This window comes from Malus sylvestris, chromosome 16 (assembly GCF_916048215.2).
Source record: "Malus sylvestris chromosome 16, drMalSylv7.2, whole genome shotgun sequence".
Classification (NCBI taxonomy): domain Eukaryota; kingdom Viridiplantae; phylum Streptophyta; class Magnoliopsida; order Rosales; family Rosaceae; genus Malus; species Malus sylvestris.
This window is the reverse complement of record NC_062275.1, coordinates 31,587,218-31,606,008: the sequence shown is the minus strand read 5'-3', so window position 1 is coordinate 31,606,008 and position 18,791 is coordinate 31,587,218. Positions and strand designations below refer to the sequence as shown.

Below are 18,791 nucleotides of genomic sequence, written 5' to 3'. Positions count from 1 at the left end.
ATGCAATACGGTCATTATCTGATACAATACTCTTAATCACATTGTTTAACTAATAGTTTGTTTCATGACTACTATCCAGTGTGATACTTCTCTGTATGATTCAATTGAATATGATTTGGAACATTCTTCCTAAGTCATATCCATTTGCTTTGGCCAAAGACTCCTGAATCATATCTCAAAGTATTCTCCTTCCACCATGGAAGGTTAGAGATCCCTTGTTGTGCATTCTCATACCTACATGACTAGATAACTTGACCCCAAGAATGCCGTGGACACTCTCAATGGAATACCTTGACCCCAAGAATGTCGTGGACACTCTCAATGGAATACCTTTAACTTTGACATAGTTAAAAATTAAGGACCTAACTATTAGACAACTATGATGCCTCAGGTCAAATGACTACTTTGTATATTGCAACTTATGAGGTCTTACATGACATGCATTTTAGAACTCTCTTTTGATTGTTGTTTAGTGTATTCGATTACCCTTTCATGCAACTATATGTTTGTCTTAGTGTCCAACACTAAATGACTTGAGACTAGTCATACTCACGCTTGAGTCAACATGACACATGCTCATCTGAGCGGATTCTCAATGCTCAATTGACAATCCTATGGCTAGGAACATTTTAGGGATGAGCATAAGAGAAATGTCTCATTAATCTAAACTGCTTAGATCATTATCTCTTAGATCGAATACATTACTTGGATTCCCCTATTGCTTAAACACATGATACAATAAATAGCAATTAACAATAAGCTTTGCCCTTCCATTAAACAAATAAGAGTTTAACATAATGAGTATTCCAAAAGTAATTACATCAATGAGTGGCTTTATGGGCATACTTCCAACATTTTCCTCCTTAACAAGAGTTAAAAATAAAGGAGATTTTAGGAGTAGATTTTAAAATTAACTGAAGGAGTGGCAAATTGAGATTAGCCACACAATAGGCCATACATAATAATTTGGTTACGAACTAGGTTTAGATTGGAGTTGAACTTAAGACCTCACACTTATTTATTCTTCCCAATATATAATATTGTGAGGTCGTCATACAACACTAAGTTTAGTATGTATTTCTCACCACTTATAAGTGTGATGTTAATGTAGCGGAATGTATGATGAAAAGACTTAACAAACATTTATATCCAATAACACAAATTGAAACGCATCAGTAATCCATAATCCCTAAAAAAATAAGAAAGCTCTAAAGATTTGTTGATAACATAAAGAAACTCATAAATTCAATTACATAAGTTGCTTAAATAGAAAAAAACTAAAAACCCTACCTTGTAGGACACCATCGATATCGAGTGCGAAGGAGCATGAGATTAAGCCCAAACCAACACGAAAGCTTAATCATGGGGAGATTAAAGAAGAAACATTGGAAGAACATCCGAGGTTGAAGTTTTATGGGGAAATTGAACAAATAGAAGATAGCGTGGAGAGGAGATTCTTTGAGTTCAAGAACTTTTCTAACAGTTACTTACCCTCCTTATGATTATTAGTTCCACAACAAGCCATTTTTTAATTGTATAGACGCATCACTAGCCAAATGGATTTAAGGAGAACCCTAAGGTAAGGTCTCCCAAGTTCAATTTATTTTTTAAGGTTTATGACTTAAGGATTGATGTCATGAGAGTTGTGGTAGTTGGTCGAGAAGGTACTGCCGAAGAGCCACCCTTGAGTCTCAATTACGAATCGTGGAAAACTTGATGGTTCCAGGAGCAAGAAGAGTAAAATACCCATCAAGTTCCAAGATTATTGTACTTACTAGTTCTGTCTAGAAATTGGCTCCTCCTTTAATTGTTGTTTAGTATTTCAAGTGTCATTTCAAGTTTAAATAAGGTGTACTTGATATGTTGAGTAACCAAGTTTGAATAGAATTTTATCACCATTGTGTTAGCTTCATACAACTTCTCTTTTCTTAGCTTGCATATTGTTATTTCCCTTCCTATTCTTTTCAACTTTTACATGAACTGCATCAATTGGTTATAAGAGCAAAGATTTCTTCTTGGGACCACGTTTCCACCACTTACTCTAGAACCCAATGGTGAATCGACGTGGAGGTGGGCAAGTTTAGAACGGATGTGATCCTTGCTATACCAAGGATGATGAATTGACAGGAGAATTGTAGAAATTGGCAGAGCATCTGGAACTGGTTGAAACAGAAACCATCGCAAAATATGACAATCCCTTTCACTTTCATACTTCGGATGAAGAGTCGGACGAAGAGGGCAGAAGTAGGCATGGTTGTCAATTCAATGATAGATTCAACATCAACATGAAGTTGGACATACCGAAATTTAAAGGGAAGATCATACTTTGACTACAAAGAAGTTCCAGATCATCAGAAGGTGAAGATTGTCACCATTAAACTAACAAGTATGCATCTGTTGGTCGAAACAATTAACGGTGTGAAGAAAGGTTTAGTGTGGAGTTGCCAGTAGATGAGAATGCTGAGATTTTAGTGTGGAGTTGCCAGTAGATGGGAAATCAAAAATCACCTCATGGGACAAGATGAAGAGAGAATTAAGAAGAAAAAAAATCCTACCTGATGATTATCTTCAGGAATGTACTTGAAGATGTACATTTTTTGCCAAGGAAGCTTGTCAGTAGATGAGAATACTTAGATTTAGTGTGGATTAATTTGCACAAAGAGAAGTTTCCAAGAGATAAATTTGTTAAACTTCAAGATAGAGATGATGGTCCACTTCGTATTCTAAAACGATTTGGCTAGTTGCTATATAGCAGGAATTGTAAGATACAAGGATATGTGATAAAAATAGTATTGTCTTCTTCTTGTTCATATTCTCTCTCGACTTCTATGGCAGCTTAAGAGTCAAGGTTGATTTAGGGTCTATCATTGGTATCAGAGCCAGTCACGATCTTTCATCCCTTCTCTATGCTGTATGACTCGTGCTTCTACAAAGAAAGCGATGGATTCACAGAATCAACTTGCTGCAATAAACAACACTTTCAACATCCTGCTTCAGAGGTTTGACGCCATGGAAGAACGCCAAGATTCTTCCGACACTCGATTTGAGAAATTTCATCGCGATTTTGTGGCGAAATGTGATATGGGTTTTCATGTGGACTCCTCAGATGTGACCCCTTCAGATCCCAATTTGCATGAAGATACAGGAAATCAGCAATTGAATCGCCAAGATTTAGGCTTTCACCTAAGACCTCCATTGGTGAAATTGGATTTTCCTTGACTTCATGAAGGTGATGACCCTCTCGGCTGGGTTTATAAAGTGGAGCACTATTTCGATTACTTCACCATTTCGGCAAATAAGAAGGTTCGAATGGCCTCATTCCACATGGAAAATGAAGCACTTCAGTGGTTTCAATGGGTGAATTGTGTCAAGAATTACCCTAAATGGGAAGATTTCACAAAGATTTTTTGTCGCAAATTTGGATCACTTGATCTTGTGGATTGCACTGAGAATTTAGTGAAGCTTCGCCAAACTGGGTTACATCATGGAATTTCGTCGATTAGCGAATCGTACTGTGGAAATGACTCCAGGAATCTTGAAAAGCTGCTTCATTGGAGGTTTGAAATCGGAGATTCGGCATGATGTCAAGATCCTTCGGCCTTTCGATGTTCATGAAGCTATCGCCTATTCGCAACAAGTGGATGCTAAATTGGCAGAACTCAAGGTAAAATCTTTTTCAAGAAATTCATTCCCTACAGCACAATTCAAGCCTACTCATCTGTCTGACATTACCAATATACCAAAACCTGAATCTTCAACACGAAATGATAATTTTCGACGACTAATAGCTTTAGAAATTGAGTTTTGAAGAAAGAATAGATTGTGTTTCAATTGTGATGAGAAATTTTCTAAAGACCATGTTTGTAAACGTCAAATTTTACTGATAGATGTGTATGAAAATGGCCAATTGATTAAGCATGAATCTGATGATACTGATGAACCTGAAATTACGACTTGTGCAGTTTATGGTATGCCTGCTCTAAAGTTTATTCGAACTATGAAAGTCAATGGGTTGGTGTTGAATTGTCCTGCTACTTTTTGATAGATTCAGGTAGCTCTCACAATTTCATTGACATTGCTTTAGTAAAACAGTTGAGGGGTCACTTAGATACTATACATCCATTTTCTGTTAAAATTGCAAATGGAGGTTCACTCACCAGTCCGGGTTGTTTAGCACAAGTCTCTGTGAGAATTCAGAATTATGCAGCTGTGTTGGATTTTTACGCTCGTCCTTTGGGAGGGTGTGATATTGTTCTTGGAGTACAATGGTTAAGAACGTTAGGGGTGGGTTCGGTTTAAATTGGTTCGGTTTTTTTCCAAAACCGAAACCAAACCGAAATTTCGGTTCGGTTCGGTTCGGTTCATTTTTTTTCGGTTCGGTTTTTTTTCGGTTCGGCTTTTTCCGGTTCGGTTTCGGTTCGGTTTCGGTTTTTTGTTTTTTATTTTTTCAAAAAATGAAAAACATTGAAATTTTAAATTTTAACATATCCAACACAATCATAACATAAGCATTCTAACTAGAATCAAAGACAATGAAAATAAACATTTAAAGTTGAACTAAAATCATCAATCAAGTCTTCCAAAGTCCAAACTAACAACCACACAACACAAAAATCGTACAAATGACTTAGAAAAGTTAAATTGCATGATGTTGTTCAAAGATCAGGGTTGTTTGCTTGTAACTGCATGTTGACAACTTGATTAGTAAAATTAATGCGTGGGTGGATTTATTTAGTGTGTGTTGGATTCTTTTCCATCACAAATTACCCAAGTAATCTACCCGAAATAAATGTTTATGGATTTTGTTACATGTTATATGAGAGTAGATTTGAAAAAGAAAGCTGGGGCAGAAGTAGACAGTGCTATGGAGATGGATGTAGGTACTTCAGGAGGAGGTTTGGTTCCGGAACCTTATATGGGGGAGAAATAATAGGTTAGGGTTTAGAGTTTTTATAGGCATTTTTTAAATATTTTGAGCTTAAAGTTTGGCAACACATTGGGTTTAGCACATTTTAACTTACAAATTGGGTTTAGAAAATAATACCCAAAATAAATAATTAAATAAAAATTTTAATTTAATTAATTCGGTTCGGTTCGGTTCGGTTTGGTTCGGTTTCTAGATCACTAAAACCGAACCGAACCAAAAGAATTCGGTTCGGTTTGGTTTTTTCAATTCATTTCTGTTTTTTTGTTTGGTTCGGTTTTTTCGGTTTCGGTTCGGTTTGGTTTTCGGTTTTTTTCGGTTTTTGGTTTTTTGAACCCACCCCTAAAGAATGTTGGGACCCGTTTTGTGGGATTTTGAAATAATGGTTATGCAGTTTGTTGTTCGCACTACTACCTTTTCTATCACAAGTCCTCAAGTTCAAGATCCTCAGTCAATATCTTCCTTGCAAATGGATAGATTGCTCAATAATGATCATTGTTTGGGAGTTGCACTATATGTTTTACAACTCAGTGAGGAGACTATACTTCCTTCCAATCCTCCGCAACTGCCTTCTCCACAAGAACAGGATCTGCAGGTTTTGTTGAATCAATTTCAGTCTATATTTCAACCATTATCAAGGTTGCCTCTGTCACGGTCACATGATCACAGGATTCCTTTAATAGAAGAGTGCAAGCTTCCTAGTGCACGACCCTACAAATATGGTCCCTTCCAAAAGACTGAAATCGAAAAATGTGTCCAAGAATTGCTAGATTATGGTTTTATAAGACCAAGCCATAGTCCTTTTTCCTCTCCAGTTTTGTTGGTGAAGAAAAAAGAGGGTACTTGGAGAATGTGCATAGATTATAGGGCACTCAATTTTTTGACAATTAAAGACAAATATCCTATACCATTGATTGATGAGCTCTTAGATGAACTCTTTGGTGCCAAGAATTTCTCGAAACTAGATCTTAGGTCGAGCTATCACCAGATTCATATGCATCCCAAGGATATTGAGAAAACGACATTTCGAACTTATGAGGGACATTATGAGTTCCTTGTTATGCCATTTGGCTTAACTAACGCCCCAGCATCCTTTCAAGGTCTAATGAATGAGATTTTCAAACCTTATTTGCAGAAGTTTATCTTGGTATTTTTTGACGATATTTTGATATATAGTGCTTCTTGGGATTTACATCTCCATCACTTGAATCTTGCTTTGAGTTTACTGCGAGATAATCACCTCTTTGTCAAGCTTTCTAAGTGTGCATTTGGGTGAACACAAATTGAGTATTTGGGGCATACAGTTTCTGACAAAGGAGTGGCTGCTGACCCTTCAAAATTAAAAGCAATTGCAAAGTGGCCAAAACCGGTTTCTGTGAAAGCTTTAAGAGGGTTTTTAGGCCTCACTGGGTATTACAGAAAATTTATTCCCCATTATGGCAGAATCTACGGTCTTTTGACTCCACTCACTGAAAAGGATGGATTTCATTGGACCCCTGCAGCAACGGCCGCATTTCAGGAACTCAAGAGTGCCATGATGTCTCCTACAATCTTGGCTCTCCCAGATTTTTCAAAACCCTTCATTATTGTGAGTGATGCTTTAGGTACGGGTATAGGAGCAGTGTTGCAACAAGACAGTAGGCCGATTGCTTTTACAAGCCAGTCTTTAGGACCAAAGAATCAGGCTTTATCGACTTATGAAAGAGAAATGTTAGCCGTAATTCATGCAGTTAAGAAATGGCAATCGTGTCTCCTTGGGAACCATTTCATTATCTGAACAGATCATCACAATCTCAAGTATTTTCTGCAGAATCGTGCTAATTCTCCTTTTTAGCAAAAATGGGTTTCGAAATTACTTGGTTTTGATTATGAAATTCAGTACAAGAAAAGGAGTGATAACAAGGCAGCAGATGCTTTGTCTCCAATGTTTTCAGATTCGAAGATTCCACCTGACACTACTTCAACCACTCTGGATGTTTCTGCCACGAATAGTGTTGCTCCTAATTCCGTGCTTCTGGGAGTACTTGGCAGTGAACTTACTGCCATATCTTATCCTTATATGTCTTGGCTCGATGACCTTCGCCGACATGTTGAGCAAGATGATTGGATCTTAGCCAAATCACAATCAGTTTTGAATAAATCTTTAGATTCTGTTCCATTGCAATTCTTGCGATATCACTTTGCTAATGGTTTTTTGAGATACAAAAATAGAATTGTCCTCAGTCATACAAGTTCTTGGAGGGCGAAATTGTTTGAAGAGTTTCACTGCACACCTAGTGCAGGTCATGCAGGTTTTCTTAAGACTTACAAACGTATCTCTAAGTCTTTTTATTCGGAAGGTATGAAGAACAACATCAGGGATACGGTTGTTGGTTGTGATATTTGTCAGAAAAACAAGTATGAGTCCCTTGCTCCTGCAGGACTGCTAAATCCTTTACCTATTCCCCAAAGAATGTGGACTGACATATCCATGGACTTCATCACTGGACTTCTTCCTTGTAGAGGCAAATCTGTCATATTTGTTGTGATTGATCGACTTTCAAAAGCTGCACACTTTCTATCCATGTCTCATCCTTATGCTGCTCACTTCGTCGCTCAACTTTTCATCGATCAAGTTTTCAAACAACATGGGATGCCAACCTCCATTGTCTCAGATCGAGATCCCATTTTCATCAGCTCTTTTTGGAAAGAGTTTTTTAAACTTCAGGGCTCCAGATTATGTCTTAGTTCAGGATTTCACCCCCAAACTGATGGACAGACTGAGGTTTTAAATCGGTGTTTAGAAACATACTTATGATGTTTTTGTAGCTTACAGCCCAAGCAATGGCTGAAATGGCTTCCATGGGCGGAATGGAGTTACAATACATCTTATCATACTACAACGAAACTTACACCCTATGAAGTAGTGTATGGATAGTCTCCTCCACATATTCCACTCTATGAATCTGGAACTACGAAGATTGACTCGGTGGATTAGTGCTTACAAGATCGAACTTGGATTTTATCTCTTCTCAAGACCAATCTGGAAGCAGGTCAAGTAAGAATGAAAAGTCAGGCGGATAAACATCGAACTGAGAGGTCTTTTGAAGTTGGTGATTATGTGCACACTTAGTTGCATGCATGAATATGATGCTAGAATATAAGGGAGTTTCACCTAATAGTTACAAACTTATATTCACAAGTAGTGGAGGTCGCTTATAAACGATTGCGTTAAATGAATTCTTGGCAGGAGTTTCATGCTCATCATAGTAATGAATGCCTTGTCAATACTTATAGTTTTCATTATGCTTAATGATCTTTGATTGTTTCTTTATTGTGTTGTTCACGTAAAAGACTTTTGAAGAATGCTTGAATTGTTGTATGCGTTTTCCCATCCAATTCAATAACTTAAGGAGAACTTGAAGGTTAATTTAAGCGGACTTAATTAACCTGGGGTGTTGAGTTTCATGATTCATCGAAAGAACAACTGAAAATTGGTTTATGTGCAAGTGTGTCATGTGTGGAGAAGAACCCTCTAGCTAGCCCATCATCCATAGTTTACCCAAATTCGTCCAAAATCTGTTTTAGCTTACAATCTGTTTATTTTGTTTTCAAATTCGTCAAAATCCAATCCCCCTTTACTTTAAAGTGTTTTATTAGTCAAAATCTGTTTTAATTTGTGTTTTTAAGTGTCTTGAGTCAAGTTAGAAACTAATTTCATCCAAACCCATCCCTAGAGTCAGTTTAGAGTCTAATTCATTGTTTTAAGTTGCTTTGAGTCTTTTAAACTAGTTTTGAGTCTTTTTAGTTTGTATTGCATCTTTTGAGTCTAGTTTGGTGTTTCAAACTTAATTCTACATTTTTAAGTCAGTTTCAGGTGTTTTAGCAATCCTCTCCTAATCCCCGGCCTAGAACGATCCCTACTTACATTCTTTACTACAATTGATACAAGAAGGTTTAATTTGTGTGTTAGGTAATTTTCGCATCAAGCTTCAACACCAAAGCTTCACCTACAAAGCTTTAAATATATATATATTTTTCAAAAATTCAAAAATTCGGAAATTCAAAAAATCGAAAATTAGAAAAAAAAAATTGAAAAAAAAATTAAAATAAAAATTGCCTAGGCCTCCTCTTCTTTGGGCCTAACAACTTTCATAACAAATATATATGAAGAAGGAGTTTTGGGCTACCACTTAGAAAGGAAATGCCTCATTTGTCAACTCCCTCGATTGGAGACTTGGGGAACTCCTACCATGTGCTATTGCACTTTGATACTCGAAAGTTTCACGACCACTCAGTGACTTGGATTTTTCAAGTCTCCAAACGAGAAGTTTTCCTCACTCGGGAAATTAAGGGAGCACTACCTCAACCTACATGTTTCACTCACAAAGCTTCAACATACAAGCTTCAACAAAAGGAAAAATTCAAAGAACTTAGTAAAGAAGGCCTTGGTGTATTTAACACTATACGTTGAAATGAAGCAAAGCTTATTTATTAATATCTCCGATAAGTTAAAAATATGTACATATACATGAATCAAAATAAACAAACAAGAGGGAGCCTTCACAAAGGTTGCTCAGGAGAAGTCTCAGCAATTGGCAGAGCCCCAGAAAGAGGAGGCACCAGAAGGTGATTATTCGGAGCCTCAGTACTAGGCAAAACCCTAGAAGGAGGAGGCATCGAAGGTTGATCATTTGGAGGTTCATTACGCGGTACAGCCCCAGAAGATGAAGGGAATAAATGCCATTCGAACAAACCCACAAACCTCTGATGATCAAGTAAAATCTGACCATCAGATTCCTGCAGCTGGTCGAGCTTCCTCTTCATGTTTGTAACATAGTCATGTGCGAGCCTATGCAACTGTTTATTCTCATGCTTGAGCCCTCTGATCTCCTGTTTGAGACTTATCACTTCTGCCACCAATGGTTCAACTTGGCGGGTTCGAGTAAATAGGTGTTGGGCCATATTAGACACAGAGCCTGCACACTGAACACTGAGAGCCAGAGAATCCTTAACAGCCAACTCATCAGACCATTTGAAAAGTAGTCTGTTATCTTTGGGAGTGAAAAGGTTCCTGGCCACCACCGCAGCAGTCATATCATTCTTCATCACAAAGTCCCCAACGGTAAGAGGACCAGTAGGGGATAAGAAGAATGGGCGCCATATGTTGTCTTGAGAAGGCATGGCTGCCTCTTCACCAAAGTTCAAGTCAAAATGACGGTCGGATGGGCTAGACATTCTCAGAAATGATGAAGAAGAAATAAAGGGCAATAAATCTCTGAAGTAAGGGGGAAATTCCTACAAGCAATAACTCTTTGAATGTACTTCTTGCACATAATTGGTGCCCTTATAAAAGAAAGGGCAACAGGGTCGTTGGTTCAAAAATCGAAGAGGCACCACTCTCCGAATTCCGAAGAAGCACCACTTTCCAGATTCCGAAGAGGCATCACTTTCCACACGCAACATCAGTTCATCGGGTACCACAGATAACTTTGCTAAAGATCTTTGACAAAGTTTAGACACATAAATTTTGAAGGTCCAGCTACCCTACTATTACCCATAAGGGTAAAAGAACAGCACCACTGCTTGATAAGTAGAAAGTCCTAATGTGTGTCAATCTCTGTGCTCCATGGCAAGGCAGACTGGCAAAAATGCCCAACCTTTACTCACATCCCAACAAGATTACTTTCTTAAAAATCGAAGAGACACTGCTCGAGTCAGACTCCCAATAGGATTGCTTTCTCAAAAATCGAAGAGGCACCGCTCTCCGAATCTAGAAAGCCAGACTCCCAACAGGATTACGTGCTCAAAAATCGAAGAGGCACCGTCCTCCGAATCTCGAGAGCCAGATTCTTAACATGATTACTTTCTCAAAAATCGAAGAGACACTGCTTTCTGAATCTCAAGAGTTAGACTCCCAACAGGATTGTTTTCTCAAAAATCGAAGAGGCACCGTTATCTGAATCTCGAGAGCCAGATCCCCAACAGGATTGCTTGTTCGAAAATCGAAAAGGCACCGCTCTCCGAACTTCGAGAGCCAGATTTCCTTAGATAAAGCTTGTCTGCAATCTTCACACGCTACATCAGCTTTCCAGATACCACAGACCACTTTTTCAAAGTGCTCTAACAAAGTTAAAACACGTGAAGCTTGCAGCTCCCACTACATTGCTATGACCAAGAAGGTTAAAAGAATAACACTACTACTTGTTGTTAGGGAAACTCCTATATATGTCAACCTCCATTCTCCATAGCTAGGCAGACCTGCAAATAAAAAAAATGCTCAACTTTTCTTCACATCCGAGAGGGCACTCTCAGCAGAGTTTCTCGAAATACTCAACTTCTTTTCGTCTCGATAATACCTCTGCAAACAAGCCACACTAGAGCAAAAGTATCTCATATCATCAAGGTTAAAAGCAAGAGTATCCCATATCATGCTTTTTCCCTGTCTTTTCCTTTGGCCTTGTTCTTACCTGCAAGACAAGGAGAAAAAGAGCAATCAGTCACCACTTGGAATCAAGCTTCCACTCAGAATCTGACTGCCTGGAACCCCTTGCCTGATTACTTACCTGGCATTGCTCTCGAGTACTCATCTTCAACATCTTATGCTTCCAGAGAAGATACCATATCTGCCTGAGGAATAGATAAGGCAAGTGAGAAGGATACAAGGAAGCATGTGGAGACGAGTGTAACAGAACACGTGCCGATACATCCACTACTTTGTCAATAGCAAAAGTATCCCATATCATCAGGGTCGAACATACTCTAGATTTGATGGACTTATTTTGATCCTCAAATTCTTGAGTCGGCCTTATACTCTGGAGGAAACCAGAAAACCCTCTAGCCCAGTTCAAGAATAAGCATGTGGAAAGTTACTTCTTCAAAAGCAAAAGTATCTCATATCATTTCTTCTCCATTTGCTTCTCTTTATCCTTGTTGCTGTTTACGACATAAGGAGAAGGAGAATAATCAACCGGAAGCTGAAGTCGAACCTCCAATCCAGGTTGCTTGCTTAGAAGTCTGATTGCTTACCTTGTCTATTACCTCTTTCGGCAAATCTCCTAGCTCGGCGACTTGGGGGACTCCTACTATAGGGTTTGTATCGCACTTGACCAAGCCTGAAACTACAAGTAAAGCTTCAAGTGAAATTGATACATTACCTTATGCATCGTCATCGGTTAATGATACCATCCCTGGATGGAGGAAAAGTACTTCCAGAGAAGATGCCACATCTACATATGAGACAGATAAGGCAAGTGAAAATGATACCACACTTTGGTACTTAGAAGTTTCGTGATTACTCAATGGCTTGGATCTTGCAAGTCCCCAACCGAGGAGCTTCCCTCACTCGGGAACTTAGGGGAGCACTGTTTGTACCATACTTGACCAATCCCGAAACTACTGAGCACCGGTCAACATTATACCGTCAAGGAGCCAGAAGAGTTTCCCTCCAACTAGGAGGCCAATCACAGCGCAACACGTGTTGACATCATAAGCCAATCACAACACGACACGTGTCAATGTCAGAATGAAACTAGAAACTCTCTTCTATAAATAAAGATCATTCTCTCACAATATTTCCTAATGGCATTTGTACTAAATCATTCACTAGTACTCACTAAAGGAGAGCTTGAACCTATGTACTTGTGTAAACCCTTCACAATTAATGAAAACTCCTCTACTCCATGGACATAGCCAATCTGGGTGAAACACGTACATCTTGTGTTTGCTTCCCTGTCCCTATCCATTTACATACTTATTCACACTAGTGACCGGAGCAATCTAGCGAATGTCACAAACTTAACATTTTCTGTTGTACCAAAGTCCTCACTGATTTTGTGCATCAACAATATGCATACACAATTTAATAATTTAATGCATGTACATATATTTGATGCAATTCATGGCAAATATCAAATTCACATAATTCAACAATTATGAATATAGTGCATACACAATTTATGTAGAATCCAAAATTCAAAAAAACGTAAAGTTGGGTCATGCATGACGGTGAATGTTCATGCTATCAGGGCTACAAAAATATTGAGATAAAAACCATGGTTTTGGAAGAACCTGATTGCGTGATGATATGGATGAACTAGTTTGATGCAAAAAAAACTCATCGTCAGATTCCTAAGTATAGCAGTAGGAGCGTGCTGATAACGTGTTGTAGCCTATTTTATCTAACTAAGGGGAAGGGGTCGGCGGCAAGGAGAGATGTGTTTGTAGAATCGTACGGGAATGTGTGTATTATTTCCTCAATGCCTTTATTTATAGTAATGAGAGGGAGAAGAAATCTTTCATCGCCTAGGAATACAAGTCCATATAGGAAAGAATAACTATAACCAAATCTAATCTAGGATTTATACAATCACACTTAAACCAGGAAAGTTTATAACATCTTCATTTTTTTACATGAGTTCAATGCCAATTTATTATGACCGATTCATTATCTAGCTTACCTCAAATCAATAGGACACAAAATCAAATAATTTGGTCAAAAGATAATGGCAATCGCATATTATAACATCTTCAAATTTGCATAATGACCAAGGAAATAAAAAGTCTGTCAAGCCCCTCTCACAAACCAATTTCTCTTGTATGGAAAACAATTGCTTATCATTCATATTGACAAATCAAGAGCTATATATAGATGAGCAAAATCAAATTACTACTCTCTCACACATATTTCGCCGTTCTCCTTTCCTTGTAAGGATCCTGCATTTTCTGCACCTCTATAGCACTGAAAACTCCATACCCGTTAGTACTTTCGTCCGCCCCTCCATCTTCATCATCATCGGTAGCTTGATCGAGGGCCAGAAGCTCCTCCTTGTATCTCACACTTTCAATTCTCAATGGTTTCATCTTGATTTGAGCCTCATACCCTTTTAAAAGATCTACCACTTCCTTAATCTTGAGCCTTTTCTCAGGCTCACTTTTCACACAAAGTGCAGCAACATTGATAGCTTGCTTCAGTTGGCCTTCATCAAAGTTTCCTCTGAGTCTTGGGTCTGCAAGTTCCTTAAGTCTGCCTTTGGTTATAAGTGGCTCCGCCCATTCAGTGATCGTCCTCTTAACTCCGCCAGGGAGTTTTTCTATAGGCTTTCTTCCAGTTACGAGCTCTAAAAGAAGAATCCCAAAACTATAAACATCACAGCTCTCTGAGACTTTTCCCCACATGGCATATTCAGGTGCTAGGTAACCCAAAGTTCCCTTGACTCGAGTAGTCATGTGGCTCACACCTTCGGGGATTAGCTTGGCAAACCCAAAGTCTGCAACTAGTGGTTCGAAATCTGAATCCAACAGCACATTGCTAGCCTTTATATCTCTATGAATGATGTGGGGTGTCACCTCATGGTGTAAGTACCTACAAACCACAAATAGAATGAGAATGCACAGGTTAAACAATTGTCAAATCATTTTAATTGGCAAAATTGGTGTAGCATTTGGGAAATTTGGTTTTTGGTTGAAAAATTGTGAAAAATGATGAAATTATTATCTGCACCACGTTTACTTATTTCTTTAGATGAACCATCTATATAGTAAGTATTCTCTAGATTGTGATTATGAACCACATATGTGGGTGAAAATCAACACAATCAATTGTGTTCATATTTCCAGTTTAGTAAGGTAATAATCCTATTTAACCAAACAGTATGTCAAGAGAACATTTCTCCTCAACATGTGATCTAAAGATATAAGCATCTAAATGCTAGAAAAATATTGAGGGTTACTGTTTGCTACTTTTCTGTTGTGCGTGCTGATCCAATTATAAGAGAAAATTGACCTCCAGATGTCATGTGCAAGAGATGTCAATAATATTCCAAATGGTTCTTAACTGCTTAATTATTATAGTATTTGTTAATTTCTTAGTGAGTTGGAGGGCACAAGTTGGTGGACTCGATCAACCAACACTTCCATATGTGATTTTGATCAATGGTAGCTTCAAACTAAACCATGCATGTATATATAAATAATTAAATGTAAAACTTATGTTATACTACTGCTTACAGGAGGCCTTCTGCTGAGCCAATAGCAACTTTCATTCTCCTTTTCCAATCCAGCCGAACTTCACTTGCAAATTGGCCATGCAAGTGAGAAAGTAAACTAAGATTTGGCATGTAATCATAGACAATAAGGCGTTGATCTGCCCCAGCATAATAGCCCCTAAGTCCCAACAAATTCTTGTGCCTAACCCTTCCAAGAACTTCAACCTCAACTGCAAATTCCATTTCAGCTTTTGAATTCATTGCTTTCAACTTCTTCACAGCAATCTGAATATAAATTATTTACTCAAAAATTATAACAAAAATGGTAAGTAGCGTATTAGGATAATAATTAATTAGTTTTCTTTTTCATTACCTGTAGACCATCACTGGTCTTTCCCCAATAAACACTTCCAAACCCTCCCTCTCCAAGCAAATTGTCATCACTAAACCCATTAGTAGCTGTATGCAACTCCTTGTACGAAAATATTCTCCATGATGTGTGACCTCCTCCACCAACTTCACGAGTAGCCCTAAAAATGCCAAAGCAAAACTTAATTTCTGCATTTTTTTTCCCCTTTTTCTTGCAGAAAACTTAATTTCTCATAACAAAAAGTCAATCTCAGCTAAACTAGGCTACCTAGATTTATTAAGAGTTTCGCATAAAAAAAAATAATAATTAGCTTGTTTAACTTTGAATTGGGATTTAGGCAAAAAAGAGGAAAAAGGTCGAAATTTTTAACATACCCTTCTTCGTCTACCTTCTCTGAACTACAGCAAGCACTCAAGGATGATCCCATAGTATGGACTTGGGATGAGTACTTTAAAATTTGAGTTGAGTTAATTATATATTAAGCTTGCTTAAGAAATTGATCAGTGTTAACCTCTTAAATTAACCATATTAGTTGTGTTCTGGCTTATATATTATATTGTAGATGCGATGTAAGAGCCGACCTCGGCCGGCATATGTTGAATATCAAGTTGCTTGAACGGTTGTAACTAAACTTGATAATTAAATGAAACAAAATTTTACTATCCAGATATTAATTAATACAATAAAGCATCTTGCAATATGATGTACTAAATTACTATGTGATCTTCAGGACAATAATATCTCTCATACCAATTTGTTCATTACTTGAGTATATGTGGGATGGTCCGTCAATAATATGTTAATTACTTCAGGACAATAATATGTTGGGGACTAGCTTTGAAATTTTCTCTTACCATTTTGTACGAGAATTGAATTTAATCGGCTTGAAGATATATGGGAGATATGGGCTAAGTGAGTCATAATAATTAGGTATGAAACTCGTCATTCATATGAGTCGAATATGAGATATCCCACTTATAGGTGAAAGAATACTTCTAAACTGTAGTGCTAGTGGCCACAGCTAAACTGTAGTGCTAGTGGCCACAGAAGACATTATTAGTTTGACATACTTCTTATTTAAAGGAGAGAGAATCAAATTTAGGATCTTGACTAATAAAATGAGGAATTTAGCAAATTTGGTTAACCAATGTGCTCTACTCTCTACACCCAAGTTCGAACTTTCTTTTTCACAATTTGGTCTTACCTATTCGTGCTAAACCAATTCGTTGAAGAAAGCTTCACTAATGCCAAGCCGGGCACCATAGACTTTAATAAGATGTCTCAATCCCTAATTTAGGATAACTATTCTATTCTTCGTAAACAAAAAAGTTAAATTAAATGAAGCAAGGATTTACTTGACAGCATGAGATATACACCCATATATATGTATGAACTCTCTTGACTTTCATTCTGAAGTGTCAAAATAAAGTTTTAAAAAAGATCACATCACCCTCACAATCCTAGCATCAATAAATATCATTCTCCAACTCCTATAAATATATCTAATCATAAAATTGCTAATTGGCACGTGTTGATCTGTTACTTTTGTTGATATTCACATTCATTTTTTTAGTTCAAAAGATTTAATTTAAACATATTGCATTTGACTTTGAGTTTATTGCCTAATTAAAATATATGTACCCACAAGATTAATAATCTAATTATCTAAGGACGGATCTAGGAATTTGTAAAGGGGTGGACAAATTTATTTTTGTTGTAGTATGTAGTGAAATTTAGGTGTTGGGGTACGCTAACTTTCTCTCTTTTGTGCAATATTAGACTTAGTTTTTCATAACATGCTTCTTTTTAACACCAAAAATTTTCATATTTTAAAACTTGAGGTGGCCTAGAGCCTTGGGCAACCACTAGCTGGCTCCACCCTTGTAGTTATCTGATACACGAAATCTTCAAGGTTAATTTGTTTGATTTTTTGCTTTTAACATTTTGTACTAAACTAGATCGTTTGTTAAGCTTGATAGACATTTTGTCAATCATTTTTTAAAAGTTGTCACCCAAAGGTATATAAAACGAACTTGTCTCAGATTGTATTTGAAATTTAAATTCAAATCAAGTTTTAAATAAATAAACGACATTCCAAGTGAGAGATCCGAAAATTTCGTCGGTCCTTTACATGTGGCCTCTGCATTTGTTTAATCATTGATCAAAGATTTTTGGAGTTTCCTCTATCTCATTTCGTTTTCATTTCGTTTTCATATTAGAAGTATTCTTTTGTACATGGACTCTCCTGATTCAAGCACAGTGATGCTGCCACCATTTTCCCTTTGGATCATACCAGCATTCACTTACACAAAATAATTAATTCTTTGACAATGCGACACAAAGCTTCGAGATTTAGATTTAAATGATGCGTCACCAATAAAAAATAAGCACGTTAATCAACATTTAAGTAATATTCAATCATCAACTTCCATAACATTATGTTTAAAAAATTTAGTTTACAAATTTAGGGCATGTTTGGAAATGTTTTTATAATGACTAAAAAACACTATTGGTGAAAGGTTTCCAAAAGCACTTGAAGTGCATTTTGGAAGAAGCACCAATTATGTACTTCTTCCAGGAAGGATTTACAAGTGCTTTTTCAAGACTCACTTACATTATTAATTACTAAAGATTGGTTTCAAAAGAATTTTCATCAAAAACGCTTTCAATCATTGTAGAAGCACACTTCCAAACATACCCTTAATCTCCCTAGCATTACCAAATATTTTATAATCGAAGGACCATTTCAGACCAGGTTGGACCCCTAATTTTCTTCTAGCATCTCTACTTCAACTGATTTTCTTCTCTGCCCTTCCATTTGTGCGTTTGATGGTTTACCGAGACCGATTCCTTAATTGTTAGAACGAAGCCTCTAATTCTTGGCACCAAGTCTAATTCTTGGGAGTTTCTTCTGGGCGTCAAGTTTTGATCAAGCCCTTTCGGTTTTCACATTACTTATTAAAATTAAGAAAAGACAAACACGAGACTTGATGATTTCCAACACAGTACGGCATGTACAGTACAATCTTATGCATTCCTTACTAACATTTTAATGGTTTTTAACGTAAGGTTTTTATTATAAATGGTCCCTGAACTTAACTCACCTTATCAAGATGGTCCTTGCAATTGAAAATCAATCAATGTAGTTCCTGAAAATTGGTGTTGCAAATCAATGTGGTCATTTCGTTATAATTCCGTAAAAAATTATATTATGTGTTGATGTGGCACATAACTGGGTTTCACCAATATAATTAAATATTGCTATGTGGATTTAAAATATTTAAATATTTTTTTTATATAATTAAAAACTTAAATAAAAAAAGAAAAAAAAATTATTGTTCATCATCTTCTTCCTCTCCCATCCAAGTAATCACAGGAGCAGACCCGTCGTTTGCACCCTGATAATTTCACATTTTCTTAATTCCACATTTTCTAATTTACTTTAATTACATTTTGTTATGTTCTGTGATTGCCTTGATCACAATAACGGGATTTTGAATAGAATTGTAATGTTTGAGGGTCAAAATGTAAT

General features: G+C 37.0%; 1 protein-coding gene across 1 annotated transcript; it reads right to left on the bottom strand.

Moving 5' to 3' along the window:
• Positions 1 to 13,439: 13,439 nt before the first annotated feature.
• LOC126609400 (PTI1-like tyrosine-protein kinase At3g15890) lies at positions 13,440 to 15,686 on the bottom strand. Its single transcript, XM_050277338.1, has 4 exons — positions 15,634 to 15,686; positions 15,263 to 15,419; positions 14,912 to 15,174; positions 13,440 to 14,267 (listed from the first exon to the last, which is right to left on the bottom strand). The coding sequence occupies exons 1-4, from the start codon at positions 15,684 to 15,686 to the stop codon at positions 13,580 to 13,582; spliced, it is 1,161 nt and encodes a 386-aa protein (XP_050133295.1). The 3' UTR covers positions 13,440 to 13,579.
• Positions 15,687 to 18,791: the final 3,105 nt, after the last annotated feature.

Excerpts from the sequence above, each read along its gene's own strand:
- LOC126609400 (XM_050277338.1), bottom strand. The coding sequence starts at position 15,686 with ATGGGATCATCCTTGAGTGCTTGCTGTAGTTCAGAGAAGGTAGACGAA. Across the intron at positions 15,175-15,262 it reads AGACCAGTGATGGTCTACAG|ATTGCTGTGAAGAAGTTGAA; the intron begins GTAATGAAAAAG and ends ATTTATATTCAG. Across the intron at positions 14,268-14,911 it reads GGCTCAGCAGAAGGCCTCCT|GTACTTACACCATGAGGTGA; the intron begins GTAAGCAGTAGT and ends TGTGGTTTGTAG.